Consider the following 20,788-nt stretch of genomic DNA (forward strand, 5'->3'; position numbering starts at 1 on the left):
TTAGTCTCATTATGCATTATTCCCAACTCATATCAACCTTTACCTCTGACCCATTGTGATGATAAAAGCCCACAAAAGCCACCATATGACACACAAAGCTCATAACATTTAACAAAACACACACACCCAAGTTGCCCAGGGCTGTTTCCAAGATGCAGCCCAATGGAGACAGAGGAACCTCAAAATATAATTCACACATAAACACCAGAGTATGGGGTTGGAGCTGTGGTCATAGAGAAAGTTCAGTAAATTTTTGGAGACAAGGACCATGATTGGCCAGGAATCTCCCAGCCTCACCTCCTCGTTGACCAAGGGCTCCAATCTGTAACGCACCCCCGAGACTAGGTGATTAAAATCCAAGGGTTACATCCCTAGTATAGATTTTTTAAAAATCAAATGGTATTGGAAAAAGCAGGGAATGAATTGAGTGGACAGTTGCTTCAAAGATCCAGCACAGGCTCAATGGGCCAAATGGCCTAATTCAGTTCTGTAAAATTCTATGATTTCATACTTAGATCCAGATGTTTACAATACCTCATTGAAATTTGCAGAGTTGAGTCTCAGCCCTTTTGTGCTTTCAGGTGGATGTAAAAGATCCCACAGCACAATTTGAAGAATAGAAATAGGTGCATAAATGAGCCATATGGCCCTTTGATAAGATCATAGCAATTCCTCGACCTCAACTTCACTTTCATATTGAAGCAAAACAGAGGCCACTGTGGAGAGCTCTCTGAGGCTGCATTAAACTGCTCTCTGCCCCCTGCATGTGAATCCTACAGTATGACTCCCCCAATCCCTTGGCTCCACCACTGGCAGCTGTGCCTTTAGCTGCCTGAGACTTAACCTTTGGAATTCCCTCCCTAAACCTCTCAGTCTCTCTCTCTCCTCCTTTAAGATGCTCAGTGTCCTGGTTAATATTTACCCCTCAACCAATATCACCAAAACAAATTCTCTGGGTATCCATTCTCTTACTCTTTGTGAGACTTTGTTAAAGGTTTCTATATGTTTCTGCTTCCACTTTGGAAGGTGTACACTGGTTGTCAAGCAGTTTTGGATGCCTTGAGCATATAAATTGTTTCCGTCACAAATAGAAACCACCATAGAAAAGAGATTAAAATAACAGAGAGCAGACGGTAGGATTAGGCATTTAGGCGTTAGGTTTAGGGGTTAAGGTTAGAGCAGCCAGTGTACGGTTTGGGTTAGGATTAGAGTGTGCAGTGTAGGGTTAGGGATAGAGCAGACAGTGTAAGGTTAGGCATTAGGAGTTGGGGTTAGGGTTAGGGTTAGAGCAGACAGGTTAGGGTTAGGATTAGAGTTGACAGCATGGATTCACCAGCGTCATGCCAAGGATGGGAAGATAGAGTTATGAGGAAAGACTTGCCCTTATTGGGACTTATCCCATTGCAGTAGAGAGAATTTAAAAGGGTTAGGGTTAGGTTAGGGTTAATGCAGAGGGGATTTAAAAGGTTTATAAAATAAAAAACTGCTTTGATAGAATGAATGAAGAAACATGAGGGGTTCTCAAACCTGTACTGTCACTGAGTGAGGGACGTGATTAGGAGAAATGTGTTTACACAGAGTTTGGTTGGATCATGGAATGCTTTGCCTCAGGGAACATCGAATCTTTTAAAGAATAGCTTCATAAAAATTTGAAGCAGAGGAAGATGCAGAATTGTCGGGGGAGGTCAGGGCAGTGGGATTAGTTTGGGGTTGATCCAAGGCTATTGGGAGAGAGTGGGACAGTGGGATTAGTTTGGGATTATGCAGAGTTACGGAGAAAGGGTGGGACAATGGGATTAGTTTGGGATTGGTATGGGATTGGTTGTTAGGTGGATCCGGGGGGTGTTAGAGAGGCATGTGGTCTGAACCCATCTGATTCCCAGCCAATGGACGTTGTTAAAATTACCGTCAATGTGCCTCAGTCCCAATTTTGGAAGATCACCCCTGCTGCAGCACAATAGTCTGAATTTTTAGCTCGGTGGGCGGGCGCGATTGATGGGCCTGGGGTCAGCCGGCAATAGACCGCTGACCGCGAGCAGCCCCAACTGCAATTTCACAATGGCTGGCCAATTAACGGCCAGCCGGCCCGAAACACCTGCTAAAAAGCTCAGCTCCGCTGGGGTGGGGGCGGGAAGAGGGTGGGCGACGATGTCAACCCGGGCAAGCGCTGAGAGAAAGCTCCCTGAAAGCAGAGAGCTGCCTCAGGAAGCTGCAGGCCCTAAAAACCATCAAATAAAGTTTCAAAAAGCCGGAAAAAATGTCTAAGCATCAGGATCAGGCACCTAAAAATATGGATGATAAAAATGCTGCCCACGTATTTTTATTTTTATTTTATTTCATAATGGAAACCTTATCCCGCCCTTGGATAGGTTTCATGAAAACTGTAAAGGCCGCCTGGCCGATTTGCCCGTTCGCCAACCGGAACATTGGAAGGACCACGAAAAATCAGAGTCAATTGCTCCGTTAATGGGCTTAATTGCCCTCTTAATTGTCGGCGGGTGTGCTACCAACTTTTGCGTGCACCCACCAACCGAAATATCGTGCGAGCGCAGATGACATTGGGTCGCTCTGCCCTATGAGTATTTACCTGGCTGATTGGCAACCTGAGTGTAGTCCCAATTTCTGTGCAGTGTGATAGAGAACAAGGGGGCATAATATTAAATTAGTACCAGGCTGCTCAAGGGTGATGTCAGCAAAGAGTTCTCCACATTAAGGTTTGTGGAAATCTCAAACTCTTTCCCCCAAAAAGCTTTTTGAGGCCAGGGCTCAATTGAGAATTTCTAAATGAGTTTCATAGGTCTGACTCTGATTGGTTGAGGGTGTTGCCATGTAGAAAGCAATGGGGGACTATCGCCTTCCCAAGCTCCCTCGACCAATCTTAATTGTCTTGCCAGCCAACCTGCGCCCTTTTCCCCTGTAGAATAAATTGTTGTGATCTTTTGAAATTTGACATTCTTGTGTTTGTCCCAATGAGTGTAAGATGAAGGACGTCAGCAGCATCTTTCTTATTAGGCATAATTCTGCATCAGAGGTCAAATCGAAGCCACTGACCCATCCAGTCTCCTGTAACAGAATCTAGCTCCTTTAATGTTTAAAAATGAAAAGTTTTCTTGAGAACCATTGTTCTCATGGACATTGCTGCCCTAAACATACCTTTGCACTTGAAACAGATATTAAAGTTCAAATCCAATTGTAATTACCCAACCCCAACAGTTTTAAGTTCCCGGGCGTTACACAATTCTCAGCCCAGCCTTTGGTTGTTGGGCGCTAGGTCTTTCATAACTAGCATTGTTACAAGGGCTTGTAGTTTCCAAAGCCTGTGCCTCTAGGACTGACCTATACTCTCTACCCTTCAAAGAGCTGCTCAAACATGGCAAGTGGCCGGAAACCTCTTGCAACCGATCCTGTGCAAGGTTTTCAGGAAGAGAGCTTGTATATGGTTTTATTTCCTGAATTGAGTCATTACCAGTGACCTCTAGTTATTTTTAGTTTTATGGAAAACATCCAGGAAACATCACTCAATGTAGCACATTAAACATCCGAAACCACATTATCGTCAAAGAACAGAATAAGCTGAGCTGGCCAAACCGTTCAGCTCAAGATTAAACCCCCCTCAGTCCTCGCAGAACCAGAATATCAGTCCAGGCCCACTTAAGCAGAGATGGCATGACAGAATCCAAATTGTTGATTATCATGTCACACGTGCAAACTGACTAATAAGCTGAACCACAAGCCCTTGCCAGATCCCCTGTGCATTTCTGTGATATCATCTCTGCAGGCACTAGGTTAGCGTAGCTCACAGTCCTGGGAGGGGGCACAGCCTCACTCCTCAGGTGGTCAGAGAGTTTCTACAGCACTGAAAGGGCAGAACATGCTCCAATCTTCAATTATCTAGAAAAGAGTTGCAGTCTGAACTTAAGAAGCAAAGGAGAAAAGAAGGACTTGCATTTATGTAGTGCCTTACAGACCCTCAAGATGTCACAAAGTGCTTTAGAAATTTTTTTAAGTGTTGTCACAGTTGCACTGAAGGAAACATGGCAACTAACAAACACAGCAAACTCCCACAAACAACGTGATAATGGGCAAATAATCTGTTTTAAAGCTATTGGTTGAGGGATAAATATTGGCCAGAACACTGGTGAGAACACCCATGTACTTCTTCAAATAGTGTCCTGTTATCCTTACATTCATGAGAGGGGGCGTCAGTTTAACCTCTCATCCAAAACAAGGTATCTCTGACAGTGTAGCACTCCCTCAGAACTGACCCTCCGACAGTGCAGCACTCCCTCAGTACTGACTCTCCGACAGTGCAGCACTCCCTCAGAACTGACCCTCTGACAGTGCAGCGCTCCCTCAGTACTGATCCTCTGACAGTGCAGCGCTCCCTCAGTACTGACCCTCTGACAGTGCAGCACTCCCTCAGTACTGACTCTCCGACAGTGCAGCACTCCCTCAGTACTGACCCTCTGACAGTGCAGCGCTCCCTCAGTACTGATCCTCTGACAGTGCAGCGCTCCCTCAGTATTGACCCTCTGACAGTGCAGCACTCCCTCAGTACTGACCCTCTGACAGTGCAGCGCTCCCTCAGTGCTGACCCTCTGACAGTGCAGCACTCCCTCAGTACTGACCCTCTGACAGTGCAGCACTCCTTCAGTACTGACCCTCTGACAGTGCAGCACTCCCTCAGTACTGACTCTCTGACAGTGCAGTAAATACATCTCGTTATTTTTGTGGGATTTTGCGGTGTATATAGTCCAAATAACAACAGTGACCAATGTTTTCTCTAAGCCACGTGGCCAGGCAGCAACCTGAGTGTCCTTGATCACGGTTCTGGACAAATCAGAGCCCCTTTAAATTACCGCAAATGGACGGCCGTGCAAAACAATTAAAATGGCCTGCAGACTCAAATCCAAATTCCAGGCTACATTGACAGTGATTGCAGTTGAAGGTAAGTCATTGGCTGTGAACTTGTTTGATATGTTTTTGGTAGCGGTGTGTGTGTGGGAGAGTGGGAGGGAGCAGGGTGACGTGGTGCTTATAAAAATAATTGCCTTTCCTTTTGGAGAGTTGCAAGAAAGGTTTTGGTAAACTGTTTATAACTGAGAGTTTTAAAAACAACATTCATTTTTGCAATATTTCCCATTTGGCAGCACGATGAAGACAACGTCTCCTTGAAGGGATACCCCACAAATGATGACAGCAACCCCCAACACAGCATCAGCGGTGGGGAAACTCCACCTCTTTCCCTGGAGTAAATGATCTCCACTGCCTTTAGCTTTTGGAACAGAATGAATAAATGACCCGTAATGATACTGCAACTCCCTTGGCGTTGTCCCAATGCCTCAAGAGCTGAAATTCCTTATAAACCAAAGAAATCCTTAAATAAATGGCTGAGATCAATTTGAAATGAGTTTCTCTCTCCTGTTTATTTTCTATACAAATGGGACTATGAAATCCTAGCCCCAGTAGCCAGTCTGCCTCCTTTAGAATCCTCTCCATTGCTTCATTTCCCTGAACACATTTCGGTCATTTCATATTATCCTCATGCAGTTGCTAAGGTTACTGTGAATTACTTCTCCATCTAGTGACCCTGATTATAGTAATTAGTGGATAGTTATACACCCGGCATCCTGCCTGGGAGCCAACACAAACACATGTAATCAGCCCTCGTATTGACCGAGCAAGGTGAATGGTTGTGCAATGTGCTTGCAGTACACAACACTGGGCTACCTGACAGCTGCAGAGTCTAACATAAACAATATCTGAACTCCTTTCACCCTGCCCTGACATCTCGTCATGAGCATTAACACTAACTCTGACAAATTGAAGACATCTTGGCCAGGTTTCAAAAAGGCGTTTCTAGCTCAAGAGAATAGCATATTCAGTTTATTAGATGTCTTTCGGATGGGACATTAAACCCAGGCCCCAGCTATGCCTGTCTCTTTATGGGGTATGTGGAACATTCCTTGTTCCAGTCCTACTCCGGCCCCCTCCCACAACTCTTTCTCCGGTACATCGATGATTACTTCGGTGCTGCTTCATGCTCTCGTCGGGACCTGGAAAAATTTATTAATTTTGCTTCCAATCTCCACCCCTCCATCATCTTCACATGGTCCATCTCTGACACTTCTCTTCCCTTCCTTGACCTCTCTGTCTCAATTTCTGATGATAGACTGTCCACCAATATCCATTACAAGCCTACCGACTCCCACAGCTACCTCGACTACAGCTCCTCACACCCCGCTTCCTGTAAAGACTCCATCCCATTCTCTCAGTTCCTTCGCCTCCGTCGCATCTGTTCTGATGACGCTACCTTCAAAAACAGCTCCTCTGACATGTCCTCCTTCTTCCTTAACCGAGGTTTTCCATCCACGGTCGTTGACAGGGCCCTCAACCGTGTCCAGCCCATATCCCGCGCATCCTCCCTCACGCCTTCTCCTCCTTCCCAGAAACATGATAGGGTCCCCCTTGTCCTCACTTATCACCCCACCAGCCTCCGCATTCAAAGGATCATCCTCCGCCATTTCCCCCAACTCCAGCATGATGTCACCACCAAACACATCTTCCCTTCACCCCCCTTGACGGCATTCCGTAGGGATCGTTCCCTCCGGGACACCCTGGTCCACTCCTCCATCACCCCCTACTCCTCAACCCCCACTTATGGCACCTCCCCATGCCCACGCAGAAGATGCAACACCTGCCCCTTCACTTCCTCTCTCCTCACCGTCCAAGGGCCCAAACACTCCTTTCAAGTGAAGCAGCATTTCACTTGCATTTCCCCTAACTTAGTCTACTGCATTCGTTGCTCCCAATGCGGTCTCCTCAACATTGGAGAGACCAAACGCAAACTGGGCGACCGTTTTGCGGAACACCTGCGGTCTGTCCGCAAGAAAGACCCAAACCTCCCTGTCGCTTGCCATTTTAACACTCCACCCTGTTCTCTTGCCAACATGTCTGTCCTTGGCTTGCTGCATTGTTCCAGTGAAACCCAACGCAAACTGGAGGAACAGCACCTCATCTTCCGACTAGGCACTTTACAGCCCTCTGGGCTGAATATTGAATTCAACAACTTTAGATCTTAAACTCCCCCTCCCCCCATCCCCACCCCGTTTCTTCCCCCCCCCCCACCCCCTTTTTTTTCAATAATTTATATAGATTCTTCTTTGCCCACCTATTTCCATTATTTTTAAATCTAAAACTAAAACCCTTAGTCTTTCCACCCCACCCCCACTAGAGCTGTACTTTGAATATCCTGTATTCCATTCTTAATTAGCACTTTTCTCAGACAAAGACCACCACCTTCAACACCTCTTTGACCCTTTTGTCTCTGACATCTTTTGATTATCTGCTCACGCCACACCCTCAATGTGTCTCTCCCCCCCACCCACCTTAAACCAATTTATATTTCTCCCTTGTTGAAACTATGCTGCAGTTCTGCCGAAGGGCCATGGAGGCTCGAAACGTTGACTGATTTCTTCTCCGCCGATGCTGCCAGACTTGCTGAGTTTTTCCAGGCAATTCTGTTTTTGTTTTGTTCCCGTTGCACTCTCAGTTGATGTAAAAGATCCCACGATTTTGATGAACAGTAGGAAAGTTTTCCTTGGCATCAAGGCCAATATTTGTCTCTCAGCCAACACGCTTAAAAACAGATTATCTGGTCATTTTCATATTGCTGTTTCTGGGATCTTGCTGTGTGCAAATTGGCTGCCGCATTTCTTCATTGTCAGCGTCGCCCCCAGGTCGTGAAAGGTGATATAGAAATGCAATTTTATTCATGAGAACTCTCAGAACTTCCAAAAAGCATCTCATTGTCTGTTTGGGTGTCAAGTGTCAAAAAAAAACTTGATCCCAGCTATTTGCAGAGTTTAAGAATTCTCTGTGCACATATTTAAACCATTAGCTGCACCATTTACATACAAATGCCCGATACACTGAATGTGGCCTGGTGTCAGACAGCACTCAGCTCTTGTATCACACAGAAACAGGAATACAATCCAACTCTGCCGAGCAGCCTGCAATAAAATTAAACAGCACTTTGCCAGACAATATCCACCAACATTTAGATCCAACAATCAAAATAATGACATGGGAGTAAAAATAGTGATCCTTTTAGAAGCTTCACTGCTCCAATATGTGGGGAGACAGTGGAGAACAGCAGCGTGGTTTCACGGTGCTGGATTAGTAATCAAGAGACCTGGACTAAAGATCTGGAAGCACAAGTTCAAATCCCACCACTGGGAATTTAAATTCAATTGGAGCCCTTGCTCTTCCTGATAGACATTAATGTCCGAGGCCCAGGTGCACAGGGCACAATTTCAAAATTTGCGGATGATATGAAACTTGGAAGCACGGTGAACTGTGAGGAGGATAGTGTAGAACTTCAAAAGGACGTAAATAAGTTTCTGGAACAGGTGTATGAAATTTAATGCAGAAAAGTGTTGATTCATTTTGGTAGAAAGAACGCAGAGGGGTGCAATTCTAAAGAGGATGCAGGAGCAGAGGGGCCTGGGTGTATATGTGCATAAATCATTGAAGGTGGCAGGACAGCTTGAGAGAGCAGTTAATAAAGCATATAGTATTCTAGGCTTTATTAATAGGGGCATTGAGTATCAGAGCAAGGAGGTTATGTTAAACTTGTATAAAACACTGGTTCTGCCTCAGCTGGAGTATTGCGTCCAGCTCTGGATGCCACACTTTAGGAAGGATATGAAGGTATTAGAGAGAGTGCAGAAAAGATTCATGAGAATGATTCCAGGGATGAGGATCAATAACCAGGGGGGCACAGATTTAAGGTAATTGGCAAAAGAAGCAATAGAGGCATGAGGAGAAACTTTTTCACACAGCGAGTGGTTAGGATCTGGCATGCACTGCATGAGACTGTGCTGGAGGCAGGGTCTTTCAAGGTATTCCACAGGGAATTGGATTATTAACTAAAAAGGAAGAGTGTGCAGGGTTACAGGGAAAGGCATATTGCTCCTTCACAGAGCCAGTGTAGACATGACAGCCCAAACACAGCCTCCTTCTATGCTGTAACAATTCTGTGATTCTGTGAATTAATGAAATAAACCAGGGATTAAAAAATCAGTCTCTGCGATGAATCGACAGTCTTGTCGTTAATGCATCTGGTTCATGAATGTCCTGTCGTCCTTACCCGGTCTGGCCTCCATGTGACTCCAAACCCACAGCAATGAACAAAGAACTCAGCTGAGGACAATTAGGTATGGCAATAAATGCTTGCCAGTCAATGAAGGAAAAAAAATAGGAGAGAAAGAGGAAGGAAAGGTGAGGATAAGATGGGAAGGGGAAGGAGAAGGAGAGGGGGGAGGAGAGAGCAAGAACAGCTTGCTATAAGAAAGCAGTTTAATTGTAGGGGACAATCCCAAGATGCTTCACAGGAACATGATCTAACAAAATTTGGCACTGAGCCTCATAGAAATCTGTTAGCACAGGTAATTGAAAATTTGGTCAAAGAGGTAGGCTTTAGGGAGCACTTTGAAGAAGGAACGAGAAGTGGAGAGGTTTAGGAAGGAAATTCCAGAGCTCAGGGCCCAGGTAGATGAAGCAGGCTGCCAATGGCAGAGCCATTAAAATCAGAGATGATCCAATAGATAGAGAAAGGAAGAGAGAGACATATAGAGTGAAATTAAGAAAGATAACGCAAAGGAAAGCAGAACAGGAACTAAGAGAGTATCAGAGTTACAGCAGCAGTGAGAAGCAGGAGACAGATAGAGAGACATAATGAGAGAGAAATGGGAAATAGAACAAGAGGGCGAGGGGGAGAGAGAAAGAGTGGGGAGAAGAGAGAGAGGCTAAAGGAGGATACAAGAAGGAGAAAAAGGGGATGAAGAGAGAGAAGGGCAAAGGGAAAGAGAGGGAAATAATGGACAATGAGGGAGGAAGAGGAAGGAGTGTAAAATAGAGAGAGAGAGAGTTGGGTGAGTGAAGATTTTTGTCTTTATCAGGAAAGTTTCGAGGGCTGGATGTTAATTTTAGTTCCGTGGATAGATGGGAGATATAGTGACTATTTTCCTTGGAGAAGAGAAGGTTGAGAGGAGATTTGATAGAGATTTTCAGAATCATGAGGAGTTTGGACAGAGTAAATAGGGAGAAACATAGAAAATGGGAGCAGGAGTAGGCCATTCAGCCCTTCGAGCCTGCTCCACCATTCAATATGATCGTGGCTGATCCTCTAACAATGTCATTCTCCCGCTCTCTCCCCATACCCCTTGATGTTGTAAGAGTCCAGAAATCTATCTATTTCCTTCTTAAATATATTCAGTGACTTGGCCTCCACAGCCTCTGTGGTAGAGAATTCCACAGGTTCACCGCCCTCTGAGTGAAGACGCTTCTCCTCATCTCAGTCCTAAATGGCCTATCCCGTATCCTGAGACTGTGACCCCTTGTTCTCGACCCACCCCAGCCAGAGGAAATATCATCCCTGCATCCAGTCTGTCCAGCCCTGTCAGAATTTTATATGTTTCAATAAGATTGCCTCTCATTCTTCTAAACTTCAGTGAATACAGGGCCTAGTCAGCCCAATCTCTCCTCATACGACAATCCTGCCATCCCAGGAATCAGTCTGGTGAACCTTCGCTGCACTCCCTCTATGGCAAGTATATCCATTCTTAGGTAAGGAGACCAAAACTGCACACAATACTCCAGGTGTGGTCTCACCAAGGCCCTGTACAGCTGCAGTAAGACATCCTTGCTCCTGTACTCAAGCCCTCTCGCAATGAAGGCCAACATACCATTTGCCTTCTTAACTGCTTGCTGCACCTGCATGTTTACTTTCAGTGATTGGTGTACAAGGACACCCAGGTCCCTTTGTACATCAACATTTCCCAATCTATCATCATTTAAATAATTCTCTGCCATCCTGTTTTTTCTACTGAAGTGGATAACTTCACACTTATCCACATTATACTGTATCTGCCATGTATTTTCCCATCACTCAACTTGCCTAAATCACCTTGAAGCCTTTTAACATCCTCCTCACCACTCACACTCCCACCAAGTTTCGTATTATCAGCAAACTTGGAAATATTACATTTGATTCCCTCATCCAGATCATTGATAGATATTGTGAGGAGCTGGTGTCCAAGCACTGATCCCTCTGGTACCCCCAGTCACCACCTAACACTCTGAAAATGTCCCATTTATTCCTACTCTCTGTTTCCTGTCTGCTAATCAATTCTCAATCCATACCAATATATTACCCCTAATCCTATGTGCTTTAATTTTGCAACTAACCTCTTAGTTTTGCAACTAACCTTCTCCCAATCCAAAGAGCAACTTTTAGTTAGTTGCTAAATTAAAGAAAGATTAGACTTTAGATCGAAATTAACACTTAAAAATCCCTCTCTCAACAAACTCCAACTTAAGCACTCTAATGCAGCCCAATGCAGCACTCCAGTGCAGACCAACTGTTCCCATTGGTGGAAGGATTGAGAACCAGAAGGCACAGATTTAAGGTAATTGTTAAAATTGGTAAAATTGGAGACATGAGGAAAAGCTTTTTCACACAGCGATTGGTTAGGATCAGAAATGGACTCCCGTGAGAGTGTAATGGAGGCAGGTTTAATCGAGGCATTCAAGAGAGAATTGGATTATTATCTGAAAAGGAAGAATGTGCAGAGTTATGGGGAGATGGTGGGGGATTGACACTGGGTAAATTTCTCTTTCAGAGAGACGGTGAAGTCACGGAGTTACACGTGTGGGAGGATGTGTATATAGGATGTAGAGGTAAAGACTTGGGGGGAGATGTAGAGTAAAGGGCTAGTTCCAACACAACTCAAACAATAGCTACTTAGCATGTGTGTAAGGAGATATGTATAATGATGTCACACAGAAGAGAATGAGGAGAATCTGAGAGAGAAACAATGGTTCTGTTCTGGTGTTTTTTAATGCTGTACAAAGTTGAATATGTAAAATGAAAGTTACTTTGAAAAGGCATGTTTGCTTCCTGCCGGATCTCTTACTAAGAATACGACACCCAACATCTTCCAACAACAACAGAACACACACACAAACAAGCAGAAACAATGTCACTGACACATAGACAGTGACAAGGACACAGAGAGGGAGAGAAAAAGAGCACAAAGAATGAAAGAGAAAGTCAATGGTAGATTGACACATGGATAGTGAAAAAGACAAAGATAGAAGAGTTAAGTATAACCACAGATAGGGAAGAGTGCTCGAAAATTGGCGAAGCTCGAATTGGACAAGGCTGTGAGCACTGATGGCTGCGTCCTTGAATGCTGAGGGGCATCAGGGAGGGGGCACTAGGCCACAATCTTTCACAAATCCTTTCACAAACCTCCCAGTGATTTGCTTGCGCAGCCACTGGTTGCATGAACTGGGACAATGAGAGTTGACAGGCTATTCCAGTAAAGGGAACATCACACCCAATCCAAGTGCACACACACGGATCAGCTGAAGCAAAAAGCAAACATGCAGCCACCAGAGCTCACTGTGAGAGACCAAACACAATCCATTAGAAGTGTTAATTATACTGCGTTGCAGTAGCTCACTAAACTCACTCCCTCTACCACGAACGCACAGTGGCAGCAGTGTGTGTATCATCTACAAGATACACTGCAGGAATTCACTAAGGCTCCTTCAACAGCACCTTCCAAACCCACGAACACTACCATCCAGAAAGACAAGGGCAGCAAATAGATGGGAACACCACCACCTGGAAGTTCCCCTCCAATTCACTCACTATCCTGACTTGGAAATATATCACCGTTCCTTCACTGTCACTGAGTCAAAATCCTGGAACTCCCTCCCTAACAGCACTGTGGGTGTACCTACACCACATGGTCTGCAGAAGTTCGAGAAGGCAACTCACCACCACCTTCTCAAGGGCAATTAGGGATGGGCAATAAATGATGGTCTTCCCAGTAATGCTTATATCCTAAGAATGACTAAAAAATTTAACATCTGCCCTCCACCAACACCAGGGTTGTATACTGTACTTGCACTATTGTAGTAGAGAGAGCGAGGTTTGAATTCTGCTGAACTTACCTTCAGTCCCCACCTGTCCAAGGGGCTGCCCATTCTGTTTGTAGGGGTTGAACTTGGGTTTTGGAGCCACCACAGGTGCGAATTTCTTTGGTGTTTGTTGAGTGGAAACAGAGATGCTGGGAGTGGCGATTGATGCCATGGTCTCTACTCTGGCTGGTACATGCCCAGAGTCATCGGTCTGCCGTGGTGGGAGCCAAGTTGGATTGGACATGATTTATAAACCTAAAGCAAAGAAGAGTTAAATGAGAGAGTGTGTTTACTGTGAGGTGGTCACTGAATCTCAATGAAAAGCTCACCATGCACCAACTATGCAAACAACATCACTATTAGATATGGATAAGTCAGATCGATCAGTCCATTCTACTTAATCCATCACCATAAACCCTTCAGCACATCCTATCAGAGCCTCTCAATGTTTCTTAGAGTGTCAGCTAGGCTCAGTTGGTAATATTCTTTGAGTCATGAGATTCTGGGTTCAAGTCCCACTCTAGGGCTTGAGCACAAAAATCAAGACTGACACTTCAGTGCAGCACTGAGAGAGGTGCTGTCTTTTGGACAAGATGTTAAACCGAGGGCCCGCCTGCTTGTTTGGGTGGATGTGAAAGATCCCATGGCAATATTTCAAAGAAGGACAGGGGAGTTATCCCTGGTGCTCTGGCCATTATTTTTTCCCTCAATCAACATTACACAAACAGGTTATCAGGTCATTATCACATTGCTGTTTTTGGGATCTTGCTGTGTGTATATTGGCTGCCCACATTGTGACAGTCACTGAAGTCCAGTCATTATGAAAAGTGCTATATAAATGTAAGCCTTTCTTTTTTGTCTTTTAAAATGATCCCAGGAACTCTGCCACCATCCCCTCAACCAGAATCCCATTCCCGGTGTGTGAAGAACTTCCCAGTCCCAACTTTGACCTTCAGCTCCCTGTAATGTTCCAGATTTACCCTTTCAATCCCTTTTAGTAACTTTCACACCTGGCAGCTTGGTTCTCGATGCCCTCTTTTGTTGATTTGTCCCGATATCTACATGTTGAAAGTATTGTGAACGGGTTGGTGGGATGGGCGGGGAAGTGTGAAGTGATTCCTCTTGGTAGAAAGAGCAATGAGGCACAAAAAAAGGGATACAACTCTAAATGTGGTCAGGAACAGAGGGACATGGGGAGAGGGAAGAATGGAGAATGGAGTGGGAGGGAGAGGGGAGCGGGGTGGGAAGGAGAGGGAGGGAGAGAGAAGAGGGAGGGAGAGAAGAGAGGGAGGGAAAGGGGAGTGGGAGGGAGGAGAGGGTGGGAGGGAAGAAGATGAGATGGGAGAGGGAGGGAGAGGGAAGAGGGAAGGGGAAGGAGAGGGGAGAGGGAGAGAGAAGAGGGTGAGATGAGAGGGAGAGAAAACAGAGGGAGAGGGAAGGGGAGGGGAGCGGGAAGGGGAGGGGAGAGGGGAGAATGGAGAGAGAGGAAAAAGGGAGAAGTGGGAGGGAGATGAGTGGAATAGAGGTATATACAACTATAAGCACACGATGATAGGCAGGCAGTTTCTGGGATACTGAGGTAGATTTGAAACTTCTCCAACAGCCCAGTGGTGTGAGTTCTAATCGCACTGGAGAAAGTAAACTCTGTTCCATAAATGTAGCAAATGCAGCATAAAAAAAATATAACAGCTGATGGATTGTCAGAAATATCCAGCCGCATCATTAATGTCCTTCAGGGAATGGCCAATGTCTAGCCCTAACCTAATAAACCACTGTCAATGCAATTGGATCATCACTCAAAAAGACCAGTGGACTTGGGCAATAAGTTCCACATGAGGTGTCAGCTGTGGCTCAGTTCATAGCACCCTCGCCTTTGAATCAGAGGGTTGTGGGTTCATGTCCCACTCCCGGAAACCAAGAACTGTGATTGTACTCGAAAAGAGTTGCAATCTGTGACTGTTGATAACTCGAAAGAGTATCAAGGGGCAATTGTCCCAATTCCCTCACAATGCCAACCAGAAAGGAATTCACAAGAGGAAACTCTCACCCTATCGGATTCTCCCCTCATTTGGGAAAGGGATCCAGTGCAGCAGCAATGATGAATGTGGCACATTTAACTCTTTTCCATTTCAGATTTGTGCTAATTGTTCACAATCCCAGCTGCAATCACAGAGCGTGCATAAAGTTATTTGTTACACAAAAATAAATCAAGGCGGGTACTGTAATCCTCCTCAGTGTTCACAGGATTTACTCAAACGAGCATTCTCTAATGATCGTCACATTAGCAACACTGCTTTTAACCATCTGCTGGGTAAAATCTGAGGCAGCATGTTACATCATCATGGCTCATCCAGACACACAACTTCAGCACTAAGACAGCAGAAACAAGCAGGAGGCTGACCACAGCTCACTCATGACTAGGTCCAACATGTGCAGGTGCTGACCTGGGCTCACAGCTGGTTACACTTCAATCTACATGTTATAGCTACAAACACGCTGAAAACAGATTGATATCCAATTCTTTTCAGATCCTGGTTGGAATGTTAAACACACTCAGCAGCAGTACGACCGAGTGCCACTGATAGCGCTCCACATATGACAATTCTTGGAAGATTGGAAAATGAGGAGTTTTATTTTCAGATTTTTCTTTTGGTCATTGATGAAGTCTTATGGTACTTAAAAAACAATACCTCTGTGCTGATTAAAATGAGGAAGAGTTAACATTGGGAAACAAAACACTGATTGCACAGAAACCCAGTTATCAGAAAATCCTCATCACTCTCTGCCCAATTTCACTTATACCCTCATAGATGTAAAAATGAAATCTAGCCCACTCTCTCCGCCCCAAACTGTCATAGGGACAGGATGAGGCCATTCAGCCCCTCCAGCCTGTTCTCTCATTAAATCAGATCATAGTTGATTTGTACCTTAACTACATTTACCCAACTCTAATCTATATTCCTGCCTTAGACAAGAAGAGTTTATTCATCTCATTCTTGAAAATTCCAATTGATCCCCAGTCTTTTGGGGGAGCGAATTCCAGATGTTCACTATCCTTGATGTGAAGAAGTACTTCCTGATTTCACCACTGGCTCTAATCATGAGATCATTGCCCCTTGTTCTACACTCTCCTACCAAAGGAAATAGCTTCTCTTTATCCATCCTGTCTACAACACCTCAATGAAACCATCCTTCAATCTTTCAAACTCAGGGAAATACAAGCCTAGTCTGTGCAGCCTCACAATTTAACCCTGGCATCCTTCTGGTGAATCTATACTGCGCCTGCTCCAAGGCCAATACATTGTGCAGTGTCCAGATTGAATGCATTTACTTCAGATCGGGTGTGACCGAGACTCTGGACAACTGAAGCATCTCTTCCTCACTTTTGTACTCCCACCTCCTCGAGGTAAAGGCCAGCCTCCATTAGCCTTTCTGTGCACCAGCCATTAGCGATCTATCTACCTGAACGCCTAAATCCCTTCTCCACAGTCCCAGTCTCGAAACATTAAGAGTACAATTTGATTTGGCTTTTTCAGAATCAAAGTGGATGACCTCACATCTCCTCCACACTGAACTCCATCTGGCACAGTTTTGCCCACTGAATCTATCAATGGCCCCTTGTAACTACATGCTGTCATCCAGACAGCTTATCATGCTAAGTGTCATCTGCATCCTAGAATATAAAACTCTAGAATAAAAACAGAAAATGCTGGGAATACTCAGCAGGTTCCTGTGTAGAGAGATATACAGAATTAATGTTTCAGGTCAATGACCTCTCATCAAAACTGGGAAAAGTTAGAGGTGTAATAGGATTTGAGAAAGGGATGGGTGGGACAAGGACAAGGGGAGGCCTGTGAAAGGGTTGAAGACAGGAGGAATTGATTGAGAGAAGAGTTAGTCTTCCAGGGCCAAAGGGAATGGTGATGGGGAAAGATAAGAAAATGAAACAAAATGGGGGGATAGAGCTCATGGTGTGAAATTGTTGAACTCAATGTGGAGACCTGAAGGCTGTAAAGAGCCTAACTGAAAGATGAGGTGCTGCTTCTCAAACTTATGTTGAGTTTCACTGGAACAGTGCAACAGACCGAGGACAGAGATGTCAGCGTGAAAGCAAGTTGGAGAATTGAAATGACAGGTCACTGGGAGCTCAGGGTCATGTTTTTTGACTGAACAGACGGTGTTCCGCAAAGCGGTGACCCAGTCTGCATTCAGTCTCGCCAATGTAGAGGAGACCACATTGTGAGCAGCGAATACAGTCGGCTAGATTGAAAGAAGCACAAATAAATCACTGATTCACCTGGAAGGTGTGCTTGGGACTTGGACAGTGAGGAGAGAGGAAGTAAAGGGGCAGATGTCACATCTCCTGCGTTTGCATGGAAAGGTGGTGTGGGAAGGTGACAGGGTGCTGGGGGTAACTGTGGAGTGGACCAGGCTATTACAGAGGGAACGGTCCCTTTGGAATGCTGAAAGGGGAGGTGAGGAGAAACTGTTTGGTGGCGGCATCATGCTGGAGGTGGTGGAAATGGTGGAAAATGATGCAATGAATATGGAGGCTGATGGGGTGGAAAGTGAGGACAAGGTGAACCCTATCTTAGTTCTGGGACAGAGGGGAAGGGCTGAGAGAAGAAGTGTGGGAATTGTGACAGGCAGAGCGGAGGGCCCTGTCACATTTGCCCCTTGGGGAGGCATCTGCAGTTGGGGAAAGAAGAAGTCATATCAGAAGCACTGTTGTGGAAGGTTTCATCGTCAGAACAGATGCTATAGAGGCAGAAAAACTGGGAGATTATAACGGAACCCTTACAGTGTGTACTGTGTGAGAAAGTGTAGTCGAGGTAGCTGTGAGAGTTGGTGGGCTTATAATGGATATTAGTTGATAGCCAGAAATAGAGACAGAGAAGTCAAGGAAGGGAAGGGAAGTGTTGAGATGGACTATGTGAAACTGAGAGAAAGGTGGAAATTGGAAGTAAAGATGTTGCCGTTTTCCAATCCAGGGCAGGAGCAGGATACAGCATCGATACAGTCATCAATGCACCAGAAAAAGAATGTGGCAGCGGACCTGAGTAGGACTGAAACAAGAAATGCTCCACATATCCCACAAAAAGACAGGTATAATTGGGACCCATGTGGGTACCCATAGCAACACCTTTTATTTGGAGGAAGTGAATGGAGTTAAAGGAGAAATTGTTCAGATTGAGAACAAGCCCAGCCAGGTGGAGGAGGCTGGTGGTGGATGGAGACTTGTTGGGCCTCCATTCGAGGAAGAAGAAAAGAACACTCAATAGCATCAACCCATATCACAACGTAACATCCAATACAACGAGCTTTCCTTTTTGCAAACAACCTATCATGTGGAACTTTATTGGATGCTTTTTCAAAGCCCATATGTAAGTCTACATCAGCTCACGGTCAGGGACAGCACGGGGTTAGATACAGAGTAAAGCTCCCTCTGCACTGTCTCCATCAAACCTTCCCTAGACAGGTACAGCACGGGGTTAGATACAGAGTAAAGCTCCCTCTACACTGTCTCCATCAAACCTTCCCTAGACAGGTACAGCACGGGGGTAGATACAGAGTAAAGCTCCCTCTACACTGTCCCCATCAAACACTCCCAGGACAGGTACAGCACGGGGTTAGATACAGAGTAAAGCTCCCTCTACACTGTTCCCATCAAACAGTCCCAGGACAGGTGCAGCACGGGGGTAGATACAGAGTAAAGCTCCTTCTACACTGTCGCCATCAAACACTCCCAGGGAAGGTACCGACCCTCTGACAGTGCAGCGCTCCCTCAGCAGTGCCCCTCTGCCAGTGCAGCAGCCCCTCAGTACTGACCCTCCGACAGTGCAGCACTCCCTCAGTACTGACCCTCCGACAGTGCAGCACTCCCTCAGTATTGAGTCTCCGACAGTGCAGCACTCCCTCACTACTGACCCTCTGACAGTACAGCACTCTCTCAGCAGTGACCCTCCAACAGTGCGGCACTCCCTCAGCAGAGACCCTCCGACAGTGTGGCACTCCCTCAGCAGTGACCCTCCGACACTGCGGCACTCCCTCAGTACTGACCCTCCAACAGTGCGGCACTCCCTCAATACTGACCCTCCGACAGTGCGGCACTCCCTTATTACTGACCCTCCAACAGTGCGGTACTCCCTCAGGACTGACCCTCCAACAGTGCGGCACTCCCTCAGTACTGACTCTCCGACAGTGCAGCACTCCCTCAGTACTGACCCTCCGACAGTGCGGCACTCCCTCAGTACTAACCCTCTGACAGTGCGGCACTCTCTCAGTACTGACCCTCCGATAATTCGGCACTCCCTCAGCACTGACCCTCCGACAGTGTGGCAATCCCTCAGTACTGACTCTCTAACAGTGCGGCACTCCCTCAGTACTGACCCTCCGACAGTGCGGCACTCCCTCAGTACTGACCCTCCGACAGTGCGGCGCTCCCTCAGTACTGACCCTCCGACAGTGCGGCACTCCCTCAGTACTGACCCTCCGACAGTGCGGCACTCCCTGACTGTACGGCGTCTGCTTTCTTGGTTTATGGGCTCAAGTCTCTGGGGAGATCGTTAAACAAACGCTTCTTACAACTGGAAAGTGCTACCCACCGAGCCAAGCTTACACTCTCTGACCACCAGTGCCAGTGAGACATGCATTTCTCTGGTGAGCTGCTGGTGTCTCAACAGGACCAGGAATCCTGTGATGATTTTTTGTGACATTGAGGGTTCTTCAAAGCATCTTGACTGTCATTGGGCTCATCCAATCAGATATTGCAGATAACCTAGTATTCACAGCACTAATCCAGCACTGAGTACCAGCTTGTGAAATGTGACGGGCTATATGAGGCACTTGTGAGGGAACATCCTGTGTGATTTCCTTTCATGTATCGGATAGTTTGATGCACTTTCTACCCCAGGGTTAGTTCCTTGGCTGCATTATCAGGAAGAGCTCAGTGTTCGCACAGGCTTTGGCCTTCATTCTGCCCCCTCACAAACCAAACCACCAAGGAAAACATACTGATGGGTTCAGTTAATACAGCAGATCGTCCAAAGAGCTGGTACACGTATGATGGGTTGAATGGCCTCCTTTGGTACAGTGGGTTATTCTATGGTCTCATTGGCTGTTTACTATAACTAGGAAAGCTGCATTAGCTATAGTGACTATTGTGCAAAAAGTAACTCACAGGTTGCAAAATACTGGGATTAACTAAGAATGTGAATCGCTCTCAATAAACTGATGCGTAGCTAAACTGGCGTATACGCTCCAATTCTAGTCATCCAGACATGTAGACCAATAGGACCAAAGAATGAGTTCAAATCCCACCAATGACAGATTGAAAATAAAAATTTGGAAATAAAATGTTGGTGTCAGTAAAGCTGTTCTAAAAACCCAACTGGTCCGGTATTGCCCTATAGGGAAGGAAATCTGCTCTCAGTACCCAGTCTGAATCTACATGTCAATCCAGTTCCACACCAACACAGCTGGTTCTTAACTGACCTCTGAAGTGGTGCAAAAAGTACCCGAGCCACTCCATTTGTATCAAACCTCAGGGCAACTATGGATGAGTGATAATGGGCTCTTGCCAGTGATGTCCATATCTTGCAAGTGAGTCAGTTAAGGGAATAGTGTGGCCTATGAAAGAGCAGGACCATACTGGACTTGGTCAGTGGGTTCAGTGTGTTGCACACTGGACCCGGGCAGCAGGGTCAGTGTGGTTCATACTGGACACGGGTAGGGGGGTCAGTGTGGTTCATACTGGACCCGGGCAGCAGGGTCAGTGTGGTTCATACTGGACATG

At 45.9% G+C, this 20,788-nt stretch overlaps 2 protein-coding genes across 8 annotated transcripts in view; one reads left to right on the forward strand and one right to left on the reverse strand.

The window, feature by feature from the left end:
• lpp (LIM domain containing preferred translocation partner in lipoma) overlaps positions 1–20,788 on the reverse strand; it is a 467,959-nt gene that overhangs the window by 275,823 nt on the left and 171,348 nt on the right. For all 6 annotated transcript variants that reach the window (XR_013579645.1, XR_013579643.1, XR_013579644.1 and 3 more), the window contains exon 3: positions 13,027–13,248. Coding sequence is in view for 1 of the 6 variants with exons in the window: in XM_078564419.1 (XP_078420545.1) it covers positions 13,027–13,237 (211 nt within the window). In the remaining 5 variants the exon portion in view is untranslated. The remainder of the gene's footprint in view (positions 1–13,026; positions 13,249–20,788) is intronic.
• LOC144694055 (B-cell lymphoma 6 protein homolog) overlaps positions 1–20,788 on the forward strand; it is a 396,731-nt gene that overhangs the window by 57,566 nt on the left and 318,377 nt on the right. The gene's annotated exons all lie outside the window — the stretch shown is intronic.

Source organism: Cetorhinus maximus, chromosome 19 (genome assembly GCF_964194155.1).
Source record: "Cetorhinus maximus chromosome 19, sCetMax3.hap1.1, whole genome shotgun sequence".
NCBI classification, from domain to species: domain Eukaryota; kingdom Metazoa; phylum Chordata; class Chondrichthyes; order Lamniformes; family Cetorhinidae; genus Cetorhinus; species Cetorhinus maximus.